General features: G+C 42.8%; 1 protein-coding gene and 1 long non-coding RNA gene across 2 annotated transcripts; both read right to left on the bottom strand.

Annotated features, from left to right (window-relative positions):
• Positions 1 to 386: 386 nt before the first annotated feature.
• Positions 387 to 12,252, bottom strand: ankrd10b (ankyrin repeat domain 10b). Its single transcript, XM_011607931.2, has 6 exons — positions 11,875 to 12,252; positions 11,241 to 11,393; positions 10,414 to 10,505; positions 2,874 to 3,139; positions 2,311 to 2,412; positions 387 to 876 (listed from the first exon to the last, which is right to left on the bottom strand). The coding sequence occupies exons 1-6, from the start codon at positions 12,070 to 12,072 to the stop codon at positions 644 to 646; spliced, it is 1,044 nt and encodes a 347-aa protein (XP_011606233.1). The 5' UTR covers positions 12,073 to 12,252; the 3' UTR covers positions 387 to 643.
• A 717-nt stretch (positions 12,253 to 12,969) lies between these two features.
• Positions 12,970 to 15,084, bottom strand: LOC115249146 (uncharacterized). Its single transcript, XR_003887832.1, has 3 exons — positions 14,851 to 15,084; positions 14,360 to 14,747; positions 12,970 to 13,289 (listed from the first exon to the last, which is right to left on the bottom strand). It is a non-coding gene; the product is annotated as an uncharacterized lncRNA (long non-coding RNA).
• Positions 15,085 to 21,803: the final 6,719 nt, after the last annotated feature.

Here is a 21,803-nt window from a genome sequence, read left to right as displayed (position 1 = left end):
AGGGGCTGCCCCTCCAGAAGAGGGGGGGGGGGGGGGGGGCTCAGCAGACAACAGGTGGACGTATGAACAGCCTGAGATGTTGTCAAGCTGTATTTGATGCCCGACATGTTAGTGAGTCCTTGTCCTTTATTCTTGTTTTATACCCACCGCTGATGCTGCCTTTTGTCTCTTTAGTTGGATGAAATGAGGAAATCACCAGTGTTTCCACCTAAATGTCCTACTGTGAGGATATAAACGCACTGTAGCGTTATCTTCTTACAATTTCCATAAATTTCACCCAAAAGCTAAATATCCAACTTTTTGTGAAGTGTCCATACCATAATATTCCATGGGTGCAACATTTTTGTGCCGTTCAAATGGAGCAGAACGAACGATAAACACAAGGGTTTGTTTCACTTTTTTTTTTTATTAACATGAAGGGGGGGAATCACTGATTTAATTCAAATGCCTTGACCACTTAGAACACAAGTTTCTGTAATAGTTAAATGCTTATAACAACACAAATGTAGCGCTGACAACGGCCTACTCACACAACAAAATCGTTTCAGTGATTAACAGGACCCCCCAGGATTTAAGGCAGACGATCCTTGTTCAGGCTTAGACGCAGACTCATGGGACGGCCGCGCGCTCGCTTCCGTGCGTTCTAAGAGCCGTGGTAAAGCAACATGGTGCTGTAGAAGGCATGGTCGTAAAGCTGCGCCGCTCGCACCGATTTCTGGTGCTCCACCTGACTACCTGCAGTGTTATTATTCTCAGGTGAATCACGGTGGGGGTGGTTGCCAGGGGGAGTTTCAGCTGCTGGGTAACACCCAAATGGATGCTGTGGATGATTGTGACCATTTGAGACATTATCTTCAGGCTCTCTCACGTCTGCCACTGGAAATGAAAAGGTCACAAAGGTCAAAGGCCATGCATCTGCTTCTGTAAATATGTAGTCTCAACAATTGTACAACAGGTTCTCAACGGTCTCCATAGAGACATTGGACTGTTTCCAAGGTGACAAATCAGACACCATCATGTGTCAGACTGGTTTAGAAGGAGGACAGTGTGAATTCAAATGTAATTACAATTAACAGTAACCAATGAGAACACAAAGAAAAGTCCACCACAACCAAATTTAAGAACTCCGTCAACATTTAATGACTTCATTAATCTGCTTTTGTTCCTTTTGCCGAGCACTGGACGTTCCATATGGTGCATATATACGAGATAATCCTGAACAGAACAGACACCACCCACAACTTCAAAAGTACTACAAAACACACAACAGAGATTATTTCCCTTATCAGTAGAAAAGTTCAGTACAATTAACGCTCGGTAATCATTGGACTATATGAAATAAAGATCAGACAGGATTTTTTGCATGTCTATGCAAAAGTTATTAAATATAAAATGGCCAATTAACGATTATCAAAATATTCTGGGCACTATTACATTAAAGTTGTGCAAGCTCTGCTAAAAATGTTAACATACAGTAAAAAAATCACCATACTTAAGAAAGCACACTCAAGTTTAACATGAACAGCACAAGAATAAGAAAATTCAAAACAAGTCCGTCAGGTTATTAAAAAATAAAACACAAGAGCTGCAGTTATTCTTAAGAGCTACATTCAGATTGGGACAAACTTTGGCATCAAGTCATTGTTGAATATCCTGGGAGAAATTTGCTCAGACATTTTATACAATGTTCATACTAATTATAAAAAATATAGATTACCATAACAGGAGGGCAAAAGGTCAGAATTCACATCCCCATTTGTTACCATCTAGCAATCGCTTTAAAAGAAATCATTAAGTGATTTGGATCAACTCTTCCCTGAAGCCCATAAGAACTATATTTGCACTGGTGCCCCTCGACTAAGAAGCATAAATCTAAGGGTTACATAAAAAATAATTATTGGCTATATCAAGAGTTATATCCAGTTGCACAAAATCATGTATTTTTAAAAGCTGAAAAAACAAAAACAAAATGTAAACTCTGCAGTTATTTTTTGAATGGAGAGTAAATTAATGCCAAATCCAGTGTGTGTGTGTGTGTGTGTGTGTGTGTGTGTGAAAAAAAAGAAGCCAGGCAATACAAAATGGCAGATATACTGCAGAACTGCTCATCACAAACAACCCTCTACAGGTACGCATAGGAATTGGTGCAACGACATGGCGTCTGCATTGACGCCACCGTGATGACCTCCATCTCTTTAGTTGCAGGGGTTGACCGGTTCTGGTCCCCCTGGTCCTCACACTGATCCATGGAACCTGGCCCTTGAGATGATGTACACCCATTCAGCCCAAAAGCAAAGGGTCCTGGCCCACCTGAGGTTACAGCTGCTGCCAATTCCATGCTTTCCATCAGGGGCTCTCCAGCGCCACCCAGTGGCCCAGTCCAATTCAGCACTTCTGCTTGCATGCCGAGTCCTGCGGCAAGAAAGACAAAAACCAAAACCTGAAGCTCGAAATCTAGAACACAAATGTTTAGTTTTATTTGTATCTGAATCTGACTTTACAGGTTCTCCATAAATCAAGTCTCACGTGGGGAAAATGATGACTTAATGTCAACGGAGCAGGACAGAGCAGCATGAGACAAGGTGGAGATGATGGACAGGTTGTCCACTGTACTCTTGACCTCATGAGGTTAAACTGCCCATGTAGAGCCTGCAAGTCACCAACTTGAAGTACTTGCAGCCTCCATGACCTCCATGACTGGACTACACACAAAATAGTTCTGTGTTGAATTGAATTTGTAAAAACATCATACTTGTGAGTCAAAGGTCAGCATGTTCTTACTCGGAGACTTTAGACCACACACACACTGACAGCTTCCCCAGCACATCATAACCGGTAAAAGTCCCAAGCAGAAATATTGTGCGAGTTCATACCGTTCGGTCTGGCCTTCTTTACTGGGTTTGCCTCTGTGTCTTCGAATGACCTCTTTCTGTTAGTTACGCTGTTCAGAAAGCTGCGGCCTTGTATAGTGGGGTGAGTGTGGCTTCCATTTTGGGTCATGCCATTCAGGAAAACCCCATTGTGGGACTGGGTCATGTTCTGCTGGAAGTTCTGGGCATTGGACAGAATTTCTGCACACTCCTGGAAGCCCTGAGCGTAGGCCAGGTCAGCAGCAGTCAGCCCACTGGCATTCCTTATACTGCACAATGAAAGAAGCAGTGTTAGACACAGGCACACCACACTGGCATCACACAAAATACACACACACGCACGCAGACACACACAAGTACTCTTTAAGCAAGTACTCTCACACACGGACAGACAGTTTTACATAAATAACCCTGTGCTGCTCTACTCTCTCTCCTCACTCTTCGTCATCCTCAGGAGAGATGACGACTGATCCCTTTGGATCATTTGCATCTTCAGCTGGACTTAAAGCTCCATCGAGATTCCCTTAAGTTGGGGAACCGTGGCTACTGCAAAAGGATGTGATTAAGACCTCTTAATGCACAAGATTACCTGAAACAAGTGGGCAGAAAAGACTGTTTGCAGAGGAGAATTCAGGAGCTCCATCTCATCTTCAGGGGAGAAGTTACAAGACTTTAAAGTGACTGACAAGACTTCAATTGTCTGAAATTTGTCCTTGGTGTAATTGTTCAAGAATACTGGCGGTGGCGTCCATTTCAAGTGCACGGTGACGAGCCAGGCTGCTGCAAACATCTGGGGAAGACCGAGTTCTTCAGGAAACACGGGTCGGGGGTCCACAGGCCGTCAGGAACTGCATCTTCAGAGGAGGCTCCAAAGATTCAGTGGTGATGAAGATGGATGATAAGCAGCACAAGCAGCACGTGTGAATGGATGACGTCTTCACTCAGGCTTGGCTTTCAGTTCAAGATAAGGAGGGAAGGAGACAACGTAGACAACGCGTAGAGCTCAAGCTAATGCCACTCCCTTTAGGGATGTTAATCACACCCATTTGCAGCAGGAGCAATTTAATTTGAGTGAAATAATGAATGAGCAAACAGTGCTGTCAGGTCTCGAATCTCACTTCTACAGAAGCCGCTTCACTGGAAGAAAAATGGACCAGGACGAATGAAGCAGTTGGTAATCAATGCAGCTCCAAACAAGAGGTCCCTGTTACCATAATTACTATGGTAATCAATTTAAAGATCTAATCAAAAAATAAAGAAACGACTGTTGCACGAACAGACGTGGTTGGTGACATCAGACCAGTGAGCTTAATGAGCAGCTCTGGTCTCCCTGCAGCCCAATTACTGAGCAATGGTGCCTTGTTCTCTGCCTCAATGTCACCTAACTGTGAAATGAGTTGTGTAAGTAAACAGCCACGTCTTTGTTAACTGGGACTCCGACCCAGATTCAAGCGAGTACTTAGAATTACAGCGTGACAGGAAGAAGCCATCATATTTTACTGAAGAGATGAACTGAGCCTCTTAGCTGCTTTCATAACAGCGAGTCTGCGTCTCCATGTTAAATTCCAGTGAAGTTGGGCTTCTGTGCATTAAAATAATTTAAAAGAAATGATCATTGTTTGGTCATTCATTGTGTTTGCAAATTATTCCTTCTCTGCGCTTTCATCTAAACAAAATATCAAACATTTCAAGTGCTAATACAAAAAATACTTTTTAGGCATTTAAGTCTGCAAAAAAATATACATCACACAATAACTTGACCACATTACCCATCATCCCCTTCAAATTAACGCTTCCAAATTTCGTTTCAACAGTTGTTAAACCAATTTGAGGGAGGGTAGATGACAAGGCCTCACTTTGAAGAAGAGAAACTACACTGATGAGCTTGATCGGCAACAAAACTCTTTCTACAACATGAACAATTACCTCTTAAATTAATTATTAATTACTGGAAGCAAAGTGAAAGTTAATATATCTGTCGTATGATTTAAGTCATACCTGTGTAATAACGCATTTACCCACTTTATCATGGAACTAGCGATGTGCTAAACTTTGATCAAGTTCCTCCAAAAGACAGATACTGACTAAAAAGGAGTTTTTTTTTCTTATGTAACTTTGAGCCTTAAATTTACAACGAGATGGGCGATAGGTGGCGCTGTAAGTGTTTTAGTTAGTAAACTAAACAAGGAAAATGATTGAATGCACAATCCAATTAATACAAATATGGAAGAAAAAAAAACATCTGTTTAATGGTAACCTCTTGTGATCAAGTAACCACCTCATATTAGCTAATTATTCCTTCATAAAAAAAAAAAGAAGAGAAAACTAAAGACATGAGTGAGACCTGGCATCTCCGGTCAGTGCCAATGGAAAAATAAACAATTGCCACTCACAAATTTGGAGGAGAAATAAATTTAGAAGGGAAGCGTTAATTCTTTGTAAAAGCCTGGTATGCTTTGCTTTTCTTGCTCTAGGTATGATCTAACCTTCCAGAGGCAGCCTATCATCATGCTACTTGTTGACGTGGGACTCACGTGATTAAACCTCTCCATATAAAGGGCTCCTACGGTTAGTTCATATAATCAAAAACATGTTATAAAATAAAAAAAGACTAGATAGATGAACAATCATGGATAATAAGCAAAGCATGCAGGTCTAAAATAAGTTCATTCTGATTCATAAAAACCTAGCATTAAAACCAATCACCGCAAGAAATACCTCAACAGTTTGCCAGTGTGTAGATAGGAAGCGATAGTGAGAACACTCAATGCCACAACAGTGCGGCTATCCCAGGGAACGGGGCAGACTCAGCAGTGTCTATTCTCCCCCTTTCTAGGATTACTTGAAAAAACCAAGTCATTTCCAATTCAATGGCTGCAAAACATTAAGACGTATGTTTCTGTTTCTGTTAACAGTGTAGAAAACTTTCTTTTAAGCTTGTCACTTTCATAAAGGAAAAGGTGACAAAGATTAGACGTAAAAACAGACTATAATATTGTATAGGTTAATGCTATGACATACACAATGAAACATTTCTGTGTAAAAGGTAAAAGATCTGGAACAGTAAAATGACAGTGAATAACCATTGCAACAGGATGATCATTAGCATTAGACAGTTTATCACATGATGCTAAGTACTTCTAACCCATCTCGTGGCTCTAAGCCTCTGTGTCTGCACTCCTCCATCACTGCCATTCTCCACACAACACCTCCCCACCTGACGCTAACTTGCTAACCAAGGTGTTCAACGCTAAGGCTCATGACAAACAATGGTGATGGCGGCATTTTAGGTTCACGTGGTTTTAATTCAGCGGGATTGCGCGTGGATTTCTTTTCTAAGCTGCACAGACAGCACATTAAATCTGTGGCCATGGCTACTGTGAGAGCCAGTATAGTTTCAGGGGAGGGACATGGGTTTGAAGCTCACAGGGGTCCACGTTAGGGTCCCTGGCACTGTCATGGCAGCGCTCACTTGATGCGGAATATGAATCTGACTTTAATAAAAGTCCATGTTTTAGGTGCGTGAAAAGCAAGTTTGCTCGTGCATCAACAGCATAAACAAAGAAGTTTAGAGTACTTCCGTCTTTTCTAGCCAAACATTTGCAAAGGTGTTACAGACCTGAGGGTCAGCAGCAGCAGCAGCTGGGGACTCGAAGTAGAGACAGGTTTAATCATGTCAATACCTCAAAACTCTAGGAAACGTTGTTATGGGAGTATTTTCTTAGATTGCGGAGCAAAATTTCACATTTAGACTTGTTTGGGTTCCTTTTTGTCACCAGTATGACACGTTTTTTTTTTGTTTTTTTTTTAAAAAGGCAATTATTTACTCATGATAACGACGAGAAGCTAAAACTGTCACGGTCTAATGTGTAACAGCAACTGTGTCTGCAAACAGAGAGCTTTTATTTGTTTGTTTCAGCTGTTACAGGTAAGATACGGTTTCTTTTATAGTTTTTAGTTCATTAAAATGACATTTTTACAGCTTAAACTATATTTGTTAACTGTATAAAAATGTCGTCCTTTACTATTACGACTGGATTCTAAAGATCCGCTTATATGTGACAACAGCAAAGCCGAATAACCGAATTGTTCCTTAGTTTTCCTAAAATGATCCATTATCATCTTTCTGTTGTGCAAAGTCAAAATACTGACTGTTGCACTGAAAAGTTTCCTATGTGTTTAAAAAGGTGTCATTTTGATCACTAATGAGTTTCTCATTTTCTATGCTGAATTTAGTTTGTCATGAGCCTCATTGCAACCTGATATAAGTCTAATTCTCTCCCACCTGTTCCCCAATACGTGTCTAGGTCAAGTAAATAAAAAATACGGCCGTCCTGAATGACCTAAACTAAACATATATCAGCAACCTGCAGGTAAGAAGAGTGATCACACATCATTCTCATCATAAACAGTACTGATGAACCAATAACCAAATGCACAGTCAGGACCTGAACAAGGAGGACGTCTGATCAGTTTATGCACCAAACCAACCAGTGAGTTTCCCCACTGAAACCTGGCATGTTAATAAGAGTCAAATTAAAGCCAGAAACCTGACTTTTAGTGATTTAATAAACAGCTTATTGTTTGTCAGTTAACATGAATGAACCCTGGCGTTTGTGCAGTAATGCCAGTCTGTCCTGGTAACATGTCCTGGAGGGGCCACATGTGGGAAATGACACAAATGCCAAACTGATGACTGAGTGTCTGTGAAATGTTCTTTTTAAATGGGGTTCTGATACTTTGTTGTGTTTGAAATCTTCTCCAAATGATGTCGAGTGTGACTGAACAATCCAAGAATGCAACAGGCTCCAGCTGTTACTGACTGTTGGAGCGAGACAAACAAGCATGAGTTCATGTCTTTTTACTGTACTTTAACCAGCCCTTTGTTGCAGATGTCTCACGTAGTCTCAAAAAATAAAAAGGCAAAATAAAGCAGAGCATTTTGAGGCGAGAGCTGATAATCAGATATGCTATCAGTGTTGGACAGGGGTCAAAGGGGGTCATTTCACTGGGAATAACTCCCTGGTTGATCATGTTGCTGGCTCATCAAATGGAGAAGAAACTTGTTGCACAAAGTAAAATTGCCAGAAATGAACAGTGACATTTTATTGAATTGTTAGCTGTTATGTTATAATAATAATAATAACAACAACCAAAACTAAGTCCTGCACATTAACAGAAAGATGACCTTTTTAAAGAGGTGTTTGTACAGTCAAACTAGAAAATCAAAGGGATTCTATGTAGGAGTTACTTTCTTGACGCCCTGTCTGAAGGCATTCAGGGGAAGTTTTACAGGTTAGTCATGTTTGCCTTTGTTTTGCTGAAGCAGAATCCAACTTAAAAATAGAAACAGCAGCTGCCTACGTTTAAAAGAGGAACGAGTATACACTGAATAATGTTTATCTGCCAAAACACCCCGAGGTAACTGTTCAAGTGGAACAGCTTTATTTTTTTATTAAACTCTTCCTGACGCTGAAAATCGGCACATTTAGAAAACCCACTCAGGTCTGTAATGATTTGGACGTTGTTCCTTTTTTCCTCCAGGAATTGAAGGCAAACCACCAAAGATTGGCTGAATAGAAGACTTTCAGTTGAAGTGCTCTGATTCCAGTAGAGTTCATGTGGCTTCATGCGCGAGTGTGGCTGAGAGATGGATAAAGAGAAGAAATGATGATTTAGAGCTGATGTCAAGTGCTGTAGCTTCCAGGCTGGAGATTCTGGGCATGAATGAAGTCCAAGGAGATGTTGTTCCACCACATCAAAGAGAGACAGAAAAGATCAGGAGAGGTGAACTGAGGTACATCCAGGAGAAATAATCCCCCGGGTGAAAACAACAGAAGCTGACTTTCCACTGAGGCCACGGTTCGCTTTAGGGCACATAAATCTGGTTTTACAGTTTTCAAATGCAGGAAAGAGTCCAAAAATAGACACAGTGCACTGTAACACTGTCAGGGAGTTGGATGATAAAAGGATATTTTATTTGGAGTCTTTTCCTTGAAGAAAAACTCTTCAGAAGATCTAAGTGTGTGAAGACTCTGGAAGTGAACGTCACTGTCATAGTCTGGTGAAAAGACGCCTTTGTAAATATAAAAACAGGCCACCCGGAAGAGAAGCTGGATGGTGAAGATCAGGCTACACTTGCCAGCAACATCTTCCAAAAATAAAAATCCAAAGAAGCTCCTGAACTAGATTCTTTAGGTGGATGAAACCAAGGCTACTGAGTATGGAGGAGAACATCCTGGAGAGGGTCCCAGACAGGAGGGCCAAACCACATGGGTTGAACACGGCGAGGACATTTGTTGATCCTGGGATTGCTGACAGAAGCAGCAGCAGGTTTTCTGACCCACATTCACCAAAGCGAAGAGGTGGGGGACAGGATGTCCATCAGACCAGAGACACTTTCAGATCCCCAAGCGAGCAGCCTCTGAGTAATGAAACATGTCCAGAGAGGAGACGTGACCATGGTCATGGACCACAGACTTGAGAGAAGCTGTGTATGCTGGGGCTGAGTGTCCCAACACTTGGGAACACGGAGATGATGAAATCTTATTGTTCAAATCATTACAGACCCAACTGTGAAGCATGAACCTGCAGTTCTTTTACACACTTCAAAAATGTCACTGCATCTCCAAGCAGGTCAAATCTATGCAGCTTTACTTTGTGCAACAAAATACGCAGAGTGGTTGTGTTGACAGTAGAAGATTGCAGGGAACAGGGCCGCTGTGCATTTGGTCATTGAGTTCAGCTCTCTATGTAATACAGGAACCAAAACAAATGTTAAACAAAACACACTCTAGACTTAACAAAGATCATGCAAAATGGCCTACAAGCTAAAAGTCTTTTATACACCTTTACATTAAGTTGTCCTCATGTGTATTTTTGTTCCTTTGGATTTACAAAAGAGGAATAGAATACAGGAAGACTACGAGTAGCTCATTTCCTACTTTACACCTTATTTTATTTGTGTATGTTTAATAAAAAAAAGTGTCAGCTTCTAAATACGTGTGGATAAACTGTAAAGTCATTGTGAGTATTTAATACACAGACGACAACTTAATGCAAATTGTTGCAATGATCAACAACAATTTCAAGGATAGCAAGTGTCACATTTACAAGGGAGCACCACCAATCGAGAACTTTAAATCTCTACCGACGAGTTTAAAGTCAAAACAACTCATGTTGGTTATTGCACTAAAATCAACAGCATAATAAAGACGTATTTACCTTAAAGAAAAAGAGGCGTGATTTGGGGGTTTCCGGTTTGGAATTTGTTGTTCTTTTACACTTTAATATATATGAACTATCATTAAGTGAATGTTTAAGTATTTGATATGAAAGTGAAGACTATTAAAAAAAAAAAAAGAACATTACATTTTTATATATTTAATTCTCTAATAAATGTATGCTTCTTTAGCATCACATTTTATGTCCTTTAAGCGCTACAGAAAGCAAATCCGACTTTGGTGATGATCCCTTGCAAAGGTGGGACTGGAATGCTGGATAGTCTAAAAATAATGAGGACAGATCTGATGACATGACTTACTCAGCTTTTGCTCCCCAAGTCAAGAGAGCTTTGATACATTCCAGGCTGCCCTCGCGAGCAGCCTTGTGGATGGGCGTCTCGCCCACATAGTCCTGAAGATGAAACAGACTGCAGTTACTGACTGAAAAGCCCCATCGTGCACAAGAGAAAGAGGCAAAATAGTTCAAACACATCAGTGAGACATGTTTTGATCGAATGGAACCTTTTCAACCCTGCAGGCCACGACCATCGTTGGAACTATTTCCTCAACTTCTCTCCTGCCTACACACATTTACAGTATGGGGGGGGGGGGTGCACAGAAGATTCTTCAGTGGACAGCATTTTTGAACTCCTGTATAATTTGGGCCGCACTCAACCGTTCCCCCATCTGACACCAATCACAGAAATTAGCACCATAAATCCTGGAATTCCTTACAGTGTTAATGTCAACATGCCCAGAAGAAATTCTCTTTAGAGACTGAATGATGAAAAGGTGTTATGTCATCATGACCCACTAATCTGATTGCTCAAAGCTGTGCAGCAGAGCATAAAGCGCCACTTCAGTCTGCAGAAACAGAAAGGAATACACTGACATAGCAATAAAAATCTCTCTTCAAATTTTGAAGGGCTTAACCCAGTTAAGAAATCCCTCTATATCTAAGTGTAACTTCTCACAATGCACCATCATCTACTCACATTTGGAAAATACAGTCAATTGTTATACAATAGTGACGCTATAATGCGTCTGGAAATGATAATAGAAGACTACACATTTTAGACAGTTACACATTGACTTCCCTCTAGCTGCTGGTCAGTGTGGAGGCCTGTGTGGCGTGTGCACGTCTTACCTGTCTGTTGACATCTGCACCTGCCTGCAGGAGCCATCGCAGACACTCAGGGTGTCCCCCGAATGCTGCAATGTGAGTAGGCGTCTGTGCAAAGCGGGAGGTCACCGCATTCACGCCACAGCCCACCTGAACCAGACGCATCACACACTCCAGCTGTGCAAAGACATAGCAAAGGTAGGTAGTCGGTCACCGAGCTAAAAGGCCCGATTAAACAGCGCAGAGAGCTTCGTTTACTAATGTGCACAACGTTGGACCACACCAGCGCATCTTAACAGCGAACAGCAGCGACTAGAATAACAAGTTGGGTTTATTTTGTATGCTAGTTGCACCTATTAGATACGTAAACGTTCGCCATTCCACAGATAATCACCCGTTCAAGTCAAGTGAAAATAAATGCTGATACAGCACTGTAAATATCCGACCGGAAGAGTCACCGATGCAATTATCGAATCCTTAACGAACCGGTGCACCGTGTCAGTACAAAGCTCCGCTCTGCTGTCGGGCCTCCGGCGGAATGGCCGCGTTCGCCCGCACCAGGAAATGGCCGAGACGAGCCTCGAGTCTGCCAGAATATGCACTCGTTTGCGCCGATATGGTCCACGCATTCCCTCCGACGAGGCCGCTGCTAACATACCTTTCCAAAGTGGGCTCCCCAGTGTATGGGCGTCCAGCCGTAAAAGGTGTCTTCCACCGCCAGCTCGGCCGGGTTGGAGGTGCGCTGAAGGAGGGAACACAAGGCGCCGACGTCTCCATCCCTGCACGCCCGATGGAGCGGGAAGCGGCTGTTTAAGACCTCTTCACTCGAGAAGCCGGACTCCACTGACACCGACATGGTCGTAAAACCAACGAAAACTACCTATTATTAAAGCGAGCACTAATTGACGGACGAGTTATTGTTTCCACTCGGCCGCCGTCGTGGTGCCAGGGAATGAGGACACGCGCCACCGGCTCCCTTTTCTTTCTGCCCGACGACAGACGGGTCAGAGCGCGCGCCGAGGTAAAGCTGGAGCCGGGGGGGGGGGCGGTTGCAAAATATGGACCGGATTTTGAAACAGATCCGCAACCGTGGATCGGATTTCACTCAGTGTCGGCTGCAAGACACGGACTGGAGTTTTGATTCCGCTCTTTTCTTCCTGCCTTTAAAACGGCCTCAGTGGGGAATTGTCGCCATCTTTTGGACTAAATCTGGACTGACTGAGATGTTAGACATTATTACCTGTAATCTGGTATGAGTTTAGCGTCAATCACATTTCATACACTGGATTTTACACAGAATTTCTGTTCTACTGACACAAAAGAGGCTGTTTTGGATAGTGTTTTTCTTATATTGTTGGCAACAATCTTAGTGTTTGTCACTTCGTCGTTTTTGTCCAAAGCAGAGCCAACGATCAAGATGTATCCATTTTCTTACCGAATCTTAAAGTGGTTGCCTTATGCCGATATGTAAGCGTTGTAGTTGCTGCTTCAAACCATCAACTAAAAGCAACTTTACTTTGCATTTCATGTGGTATTATATCTATGTATTCGGTCCTAAAAAACTTCTATTGAATTACGGTAGGAATCTTCGTCCTCCATGTTGACTATCGGTGTAGTTTCTATTGTTGGCCACAGGAGGGCAGCGTACAACAATGAACATGCACTTGTTCTGAGATAAACGCGGAAAGATGAAAAATAAAAAAAGTGCTATAATTTAAAAAAAAAAAAAAAGATTATGGTTGATGTAGTTTATCATTGATGTATTTTAATCATCACTAGTTTGCTACAGTAACTTTTTTTTTTTTTATGTTTGTAGAGATGGGTACAATCACAACAACTTTATCTAAACAAAAAAATAAACCACTTTTCTTTCCATACAAACACGTCCAGGAACAGAATCCAAAGCAGAAATGACTCATTGCTAATTTATAAGTACAGTGCATTTAAAATGTTTCCCTTTTAAGATGCCTGTGTTGAGATTTGCATTATGAAGTGGCAATTATCATCACAGCGGTAGCCATCAGTATTCATTCCCTCCTCACACAGGGTGGCCGGCCTTCTGATTGAAGGGCTCTGGAATGAAAAGCACATTAATAAACCTCTGTCAAATGCGTCACTCTGATAATTGTGTGGCGATTTCATGGTCAATCTCATTCATTGAACATTTCATTTGTGGCCAAAGACTCTTCATTTGGTTTGTATCATCTTCTTCTAACAGTTATTACAGTTTCTGACTACAGAACAGCCCAGAAGAAGGTTGTGAGTTATCACATCTGACAGAAGAGAACCGCACACTGTGACCACTGAAACATTTGTGTTATTTAGGGCAGCAGCTCAGATTGGTGCTCTGATTGACTAGAAACATGCCAACAGGAAACAACTGCAAACACGTGCAAAAAAAAATCTCAAATCACAAAAATCTCCAATTAAATTTCCGACCCATAGGAAAGAAATTACACAGGGACTGTCTTAATACCACTGACCTTTTCTAAACTCAATCTACAAAAGATAATTTTGGGAAAATGTTTCGAAAGTAACCAAAAGCACAAATATAGAGAAGAAACATCTGTTCTTGTACAAATCATATAAATAACGTCTTGTTACCTCCGGATAAAGTTGGATTTTTTAATTTATTTTATTTGATGTATTTTATCTTTGTATTACAATATATTGTTTTTGAAAACCTTAAAAAGTACAATATAATGATGGACATGGGAGCTCGTGTGTATCTTGATGGGTGTGAAGAGCAATAATGAAATGTCAGTCTGTAGCAAGAGGCCGAGCACATATTTTATTACAGACACAGAGATCAAATATTGTCTCAGAAGACAGTCTCAGTAAAGAGCCTGTATTTGACTTTAAATGAGTTCAGTTTGTTGGACTTGATAACAACATAAATGGAAGCAGATAATGAACATTTTCTGATGTTTTTAGATCATCTTGTCATCAAAGGGACTCGATTCTCATCTGTTTTAGGTGAAGTTGAAACTGCTCACTTTTGTGTGAATCTATGTTTCTGTTTCTTTCTTCCTTCCCTGAACTCTGACGCTCCTACAATGGAAGGCTTTGTCCTGGCTTATCCAAATCTCTGCCTGGGCTACCTGTGTTTGCTCAGATCTGAAAGGCTGATTCTGAGCACATACCTTCAGCTCCAGTCTGACCGGTGTTTTTAACGTTCATCCTGATGCGCTCAGTCACAGCATTCCCGGTACTTCCCTTTGTGATTCCTTAGAGTCACCAGAGCACAAAAGGATCGCCAGCTCACGTTTGATGACACAACAGTAAGTCAATGTCACAGCTGAGACGGTAGTGACGCACGTGGGAAGGTATGTGGTTGGGCAGAGATTATAGATCAGTCATCTCTCCGTGCACAGGAAATCGCAAACTTTTTAAAATCTTGTTTCTGGAGGTTTGCAGCTCGTCGTGGGACCTGCGTTTGCAACGCAGTCTCACTGGTTTTGTACTGACACATGCAGTTTCATGCCTTCCGTCTCTTTTGAAACAATAGAGATCAAAGATTTAATCAGGCACCTGTGAATCAGACAACCTCGTCACTGGGTACAAACACGCACCACAGTATTATAAAAAAAAGCAAAATATTCATTGTTGTTCTCACGTTATTCTCAAATCTTACCAAAAGTGCTTCCTTTTCCTGTCTTTTTGTATCCGGGTCAAAGGTGAAATGCATCCCATGGGAGTGCAGCCCCTCCTTTTTATCTTTTCCCAGCCCCAGGAGGACTCTGGCTGACTATAAAGGCCAGGATAAACAGGCTGGAACTGTCAGCTCACGGATGCATCGCCATCAAACCTCGAGCGATTTTTGAAAGGCATCTTATGCACACAGGGACGCTGCCAACAGCCATCATTTGTTCCAGTGTCACGAGTGCTGATGTCTGCCAACAGGATAGGACATATATCTAATCTAATCTTATTCGTGCCGTTTAAGCTTTAAGATCATCACGAGAATGGAAGTTGTTCAGGGGTTGTTTTTTTTTGTAAAATGACACTTCATATTATTTTCTGGTTGCAGCAAATGTGGGGTTGGAGCCAAGAGTGCACGCACCTGTGTTTAGTCTGGAAATGAAAGGCAGAAGGAAGGTGTGGCTCCTGGTCACGTATGATGTGCCCCGGCCTCACTACAGTTTGTGCTCTAGCAAAGCTCAAACCTGCTCAAACTACAGGTTCTTTGCAAAAGATCCTCAAAACTCTTGTGTACGCTCAGATTGAAGGAATAATGCCCCTCCATCTTCTACCACTTTCCCCTTGATGGAGTTTTGGGGGGGGGCTGGAGATTTTAGATACACCCTGGACAGGTTGCCACGTCACTGTAAACAACCATTTGCACTCACACTGGGGTCACACTATTTCACTGTGGGAGGAAACCCAGGGACCCAGGGAGAACAGGCAAACTCCACACAGAAAAGGTCCTGGTTGGCTCCTAGGGGACTTGACCCCTCACCCTTCTTGCTGTGAGGCAACAGTGGTCACCACCACAAGTTGCCAAGGTTGACTTCACATTCAAAGAGCATCCGGTTATGACCCATCCATGTGCTCAGCGGGACTCTCCTCCACACCTGCCTGTGCACACATCCCATCATTGGTTTATACGAGGAAGGAAAACATACAGTAACTCAAAAACCTTGTGTAACAGCAAGTGTGTGTGTGTGTGTGTGTGTGTGTGTGTGTGCCTTGTGCAGCCAGAATGTTTGCTTTGAACTTACAGATGTTTTCAGCTTTAGTGCATCGGTGTCACGCCTTCGCTCTGGCTTCACCTCTGACCTCTGACCTCTCAGCATTTCACACTGGCACGAATGCTGCTCTCTGTTTGTTCTTAATAACGTCAGTTAATTAGTGTCTTGTGACATGTATGTTTTCAGGTTTCATCTTTTTTAGTTCCAGGCACGTCGTTGCCAAGATCTGAACTTCTTTTTGAAACGCAAGACAAAATACTGCACAAAACCGGCAAATGTGGCCGACGATTCTCCAATTTTAAAGATGGAATGAATTAGGGCTGAAAGACGTGAGGAGGAAAAGCAGCACTAAAAAAGGAAAGCTATGAAGCACAACTATAATTATCTCATCTTGGATGCAGGCTTGTCTGACAGATTTACAGTGCGAACATTTCTCTCCTTTTTCAAACCGGCGTTAGAGTTCAGTCCAACCTTCAGTGCTCAAAAGCTTGGCTCAAACTCTCAGCATACTCAGCTGATCTCCAAGGCAACAGAGTTCGGCTGATTCCCGTCTCTACCTGAAAGGCTTGGGGTGCTTTGTGAGCTCTCTCTCACGTCCTGCTTGCATTAGTTGTCTGGAATCGTTCAGTTCATGATAGTTGCCTGTTCAGTTGGTGTTTATGGCTCCTACACAGGAACATGGAAGGGCCCGTAGCTGCAGTGTGGTGCTCACTAACGCAGCTTTGTGAAAGTTTCCGTCCACTAAATTGCAGTAAAAATGGGCTAGATGAGTTTATTCTCTGCACAGGCGTCTGCTGAAGTTGCTCTAGCTGTTATTTTTGCGTATTTACTGCAAGCGTCAGTGGACTTTAAAAATAAACCAGGAGTCAGTGAGTTCACACTGCAGATGAAAACGATCATCAGTGCAGCTTCACACAGCCATTACGCACACATTCTTTATGTAATAGCTGCGTAATATGCACAATTCCGCATCTCTTTAGATTAACATTCGCCACCAAGAATACGACAGTGTGACACCAGCTGACGGTGAAACGGCACATTCTCAAAGTTTTTAATGACTCCTCTGTGGGTAGAGATGTTCGGGCCCCTGTCACAATTGCCCTTTGTAGAAATATGGCTTTTGATGGGATTAAGTTTTATGAAATGTGCTATTTGCGCTTCCATGTGATTCATCTCACGCCTGCCACACGCTCGCTTATCCTTCACCCGGCTGAACATGTCGGGCAGCAGATGGTTCAGGGCTCATTGTTGAGCTATCTGCTCAGTAACAGCCTTTGTCCTGTGCAGCCCCTCATACTGCAGCACCACAGCCGCCGCACCTGTCGCCATCCCTCACAGACGCACAAGAGGACGGAGAGACACCTGAGGGGGGGCTGTTAGTCATTTTATCCACTCCTGGGTGTCCTCCAGGGAGCAGCAAGGCGATTAACAGAGCCAGCCGTGATGCAGTTGTTCTGAGCTTACTGTGGATGGGGGGTGTTGCAGCTTTCAGTGACATCAGTTGCTGACGCCAGCAGAGCGCCCACTCTGTCACAAAGAGATTATGATTAATACTTCTCTCTCTCCATTGGCTCATCTGAAGTGGAGCTGTGATTTTGTTTGCCATTTATTTCTAGGTAAAATCAGTTAAAACGTTCACGTGTGAGGCTGATCGTACTTTGGTCACTGGAAATAGACACATTTAACTAAACCTTGCTTTATTTCTGCACTGTTCTGGTGCTGTGAGTCTTCAGTAAAGCTCTCTGCTTCGCTCCATCTGACTTTTAAACCTTCGGTAATGTTAGTTAAAGACTTTCAGTACACTTTCTTTAACACTGGGCTCCATTGTCGAGCCTTTCCCTCATACAAAAGTAATTGCTAAAGTTCATCCTAATGCAATTCTGCGAAGAAGCCAGAGAAAACAAACAGTGGATCAGTGTCTTCTCGTTTTAGTTGTGAGGGGAAAGAACTGACGTCACTCTGCTCCCATATTTGAATCAATAAACACCGTTTACACGCAACGCTTGCGCTTTACCCACATGCGGGCCAAAACCAACCTAAGCCCGCTTTAAACATGACATGACACCTGTTATAATCACTCAGGAGTGTTCGTTAAATGCCAAGAAGGATTATGGCAAATGCCAAATCGTGGATTATGGAAGCCTTCTGTACCTGCGCGTGTGAATCTTTCCCTCTCACCTCTTTGGAAAGGCCACAGGCTCCTGCCTTAAGCTCATTTGCGTGTCTGCTGTGCGTTGTCTGTCCGTGTCGCACAGCACATCAGCATGTCCACAGAAACCAACATATGGCTTAAAGCGTTGTGTTTTTTTCCACAGTCCTAAAGCCTGTCTGGTGGACTCTGTCAGTTCTGCGGGGATGGGGGGGGGGGGGGGGGGTTGGATGAAGCACAGCTGCTGTCTGACGTAAATGCAGCACAAACACTCTGCGTCTGTGGTCACAGCCCCTCTGACAGCTCTAACCAGTTAATGGGTTAGCTCACACTCTGCTGAGCGCACCCACAGCTCCCTTCTACGCTGTAGCTAAACCCTGTGACGGATGTTACAGTCAAGCTGAGCTGTCTATTGACACACAGGATGGGGAACAGTAACAAATGTGATCTGTAATTAATAATGCCAGTTGGGGCTGCTAGTGGCTAGAAACTGACCTGTTTCTGTGTCGGAGGCTGACAGAGCAGGATTTTACTGAAGGGTACAGCTTTACAAATATGGGTAGCTCCAATTGGTGTAAAATGGCTATAATAATTATAAACACACATCTGTTCCGTTTCAGAGAAACTTGCACCAAAAAAGTTTGAATTTCCATGTGTTAGAGGTCAACAATAAATTCAGAAATGTATTTTGGTTGTTTATTTTGAGGCATTTGATTATAAAATGAAGATGGTTAACACTTTTCTCATTAGCTGTCCTGATTTGAATAATTTTAATGGAACTGACACTATTTTGCTGCTGATATTAACTAATATATTGTGTGAATAGTTGCATCATGCCATGTGAGCGTGCACAAACCCCCACCCTTTGTCTGGAAACCAAGCCAGCAGAGCGGATTCCTTCTTGACGCTATTTTATTATGCAACCAGCCATAAATGCCAACCATAGCGCAGATGATTTGTTTTCCCAACAACAGGCTTCCATTGTGAAGCCGTGAGACAAATATGACAAGAAGCAGAAGCTGCACTTTGCTGCAGAAACAGCGCTGAAGGGGAATTATGCTGAACCCCCCCCCTTAAGTCAAGTCTACTGATCAACAGAGCAGGAAGCAGTGCACTGAGACCCCCCCCCCCCCTCCCCCCGGCTCTGTATATTAAACTGAGGGCTGGAATTGGAACTGAAAGTGACGTGCATGTGCAGAGATGCACCGCTGGTCGGGCGACTCTGATAGGTGTGCAGTGATCTCAGTGTGTGGCTCGGTTTAGGTAAGGGGATTGTAAATGTGCCCCTGAGAGTTTGACGCACGCTGCTGACATCATCATCCGCGGCTCCATTTGACCGACTGTCTATTGAGCCGCTCGCTGTCGCAGAGGAGGAGAGACCAAAAGGAGGAGGAGGAGGGAGAATAATCATCGCCTGTGCGAAAAAGAAGGCTTAATGAGGAAGAAGGGAGATGTTGAGAGAATTTAGGATAATTCCAGCAACAGCAGAAAAGTTTTTGTTTTTATGGAGAGAAGTCAAAGTGGCTGATTTATCAGACCGACCCTCTATCAGCTCCCCGCCTGACCAAACCTAATCTGCAATTAGTGTATTTTTATACGATTGTTCCTGCAGGAAGTCCACCTTCTCCCTGTCTTTGGGTTATAATTAAGGCAGCAGAAATGTCAGCATACACCTTCTGATAATTACACACGGAGTGTATCACACTGAGATAATAATGTTGAGTCATAGAGCAGCAGGCAGGGGAACATGGGAGGATTTTCAGGCTGATATCATTTAAACTAGGTTAGAATTAGAACAAATTAGAAGAGGTGGTTGTTTTTCCTGCTAAAGACAACAAGGGTTCGAACATTCAAGGTCGCTTGACCTTGTAAATATTTATTTTCCTGAAATAAAAGGTTGACATTTACAAGGTGGAGAGCCTATAGCGCAGAGAGATAAAACATGAAAGAAAAAACAGGGTGCAGGGTGTTCGGCGAGTGGAAACAAGCAGCGTCTTTGTGTCGCACTTAATCTGAGGTTAATCATTAAAGTGAGCAGCGGGTGGTCCGGTATCAGATGAAGAGCGCAAGTGAGCGCTTGGAGAAAAGAGGGAAAACCGTTCGACCGGTCTGTTTATATTGCATTTATAGTGCACAAAATAACACAGAGCAAGTCCTTTAGCTTGTAAATATATCAAATGCAGCTTGGAGAGTTTACAACTAGAATAGCTTTAACTTCTAAGCATAGTGTTCATCAAAGAATGGCTTAGAAGAGATCACAAATCAATTCCAAGGCATCTTTTTTACCCAATGGTGGGAGGCTTCACTCAATCAATGAGCCGCGCCTGCCCATCACGTTCAGTCGGACTCAGGCCGACAATCTCCCCTCTGACAGACGCTCGACAAATAAAGTTCAATTAAATTAGAGGTACTTGAGCGGCAGCTGCATCCCCAGTTGTTACCGAGCAATGTGCACGTGACCTCGCCAGTTAAAGATGGCAGCGTGCAGATCCTGGCATTCAGTGGCTCCATGTTTGTGCTATGGAAGGAATTTATGGCCGTCTTTACTTTGGAACGTTTGATTTTGAAATTTAGTTTGAAAATTATTTTATTTTCCATCGTTGATGCCAAAGAGTAACATGAAATCATTTGTGTTTATTTAGGTCTTTCTTACCCGGAGTTAACCTGGTGTGGAAATGGATCCATCATGGTAAAAATAGACCGATTTCATAAACGTGTCAGAATGCCACATTTCTGGATGTGCTGTTCTGCAGCATGAATAAAGGAACCATTTCACACATGCTGCAGACGGGTTCTCCTGACATGGTGACATTTTGCAGTCGTTTGCTGGTAATGGGGCAGAATTGAAATGAAGAAGTGGTTTTGTTTCGGGACATTTGTACCTGCACTTCAGGAAACCTTTGTCTGAACACGTAGGACTGACCTTTTGACACCAGCTCTTGCTGTCCATTTTTGGCTATGGTGCGGGTGCGGAACCCCTCCCCTCCTCCGTCACTGGTCGAGGCTGAAAGGCCTCGCACTCACATGGCAAGAGCAGGCGAACGCACAGATGTCCTGAATGTTGTTGCTGCCTCCTTCACCCAGCTTAGGTCTCTTAATCCATGCTTAGCTGTCCTTTTCTCTGGCAGACTTCTCTTAAACGGTCCACCACCAAATTAAAACCACATGACGCTCCGCTCACCTCGGTGCCAGTTGACTTGGAACAGACTGTCCCACTCTGGGATAAACAACTGGGTTAAAATAAGTGAGCAATTGTTAAATGTGAATGTAAATCAAACTAAATCTAAATAAGGTTTGTTACGGAATGAAAAGTCAGAAATGATCGTTCCCCCACTTAAATTAATCTCCATCCTAAACTATCATCCATTTGTCAAAGCTCCTCTCTGCATGTGTGTTATTAACTCCAGACTTTTCCCGCTTCCACTGCTGACTGAGTTTTTATCCGATTTAGAGGTCCAGCTGATCAACCATATGGTCTCTCCAAATGATGACAGCAAGAGTTTTGTGCGGTGTCCCCACACGTTTTGTCCAGACTGAAATGTCTCAACACCACACTTTTGATTGCATTGCTTAAGTCACATTTGAGGACAGGTGAATTTCCCTTCCCATCACTATAGCAGCACCACAGAAGCAAGCAAGAAGGTGTTGTACCTGTTAGCTCCCCCCAGTTAGTCATGGTTCCAAAGCCAATGGACTAGACACTAAAATGGTGACATAAACTATTAGACAGGGGCAACATTCACTCTA

The sequence above is a fragment of the Takifugu rubripes genome, chromosome 1, assembly GCF_901000725.2.
Source record: "Takifugu rubripes chromosome 1, fTakRub1.2, whole genome shotgun sequence".
Classification (NCBI taxonomy): Eukaryota; Metazoa; Chordata; class Actinopteri; order Tetraodontiformes; family Tetraodontidae; genus Takifugu; species Takifugu rubripes.
This window is presented reverse-complemented; position numbering and strand designations above follow the sequence as displayed.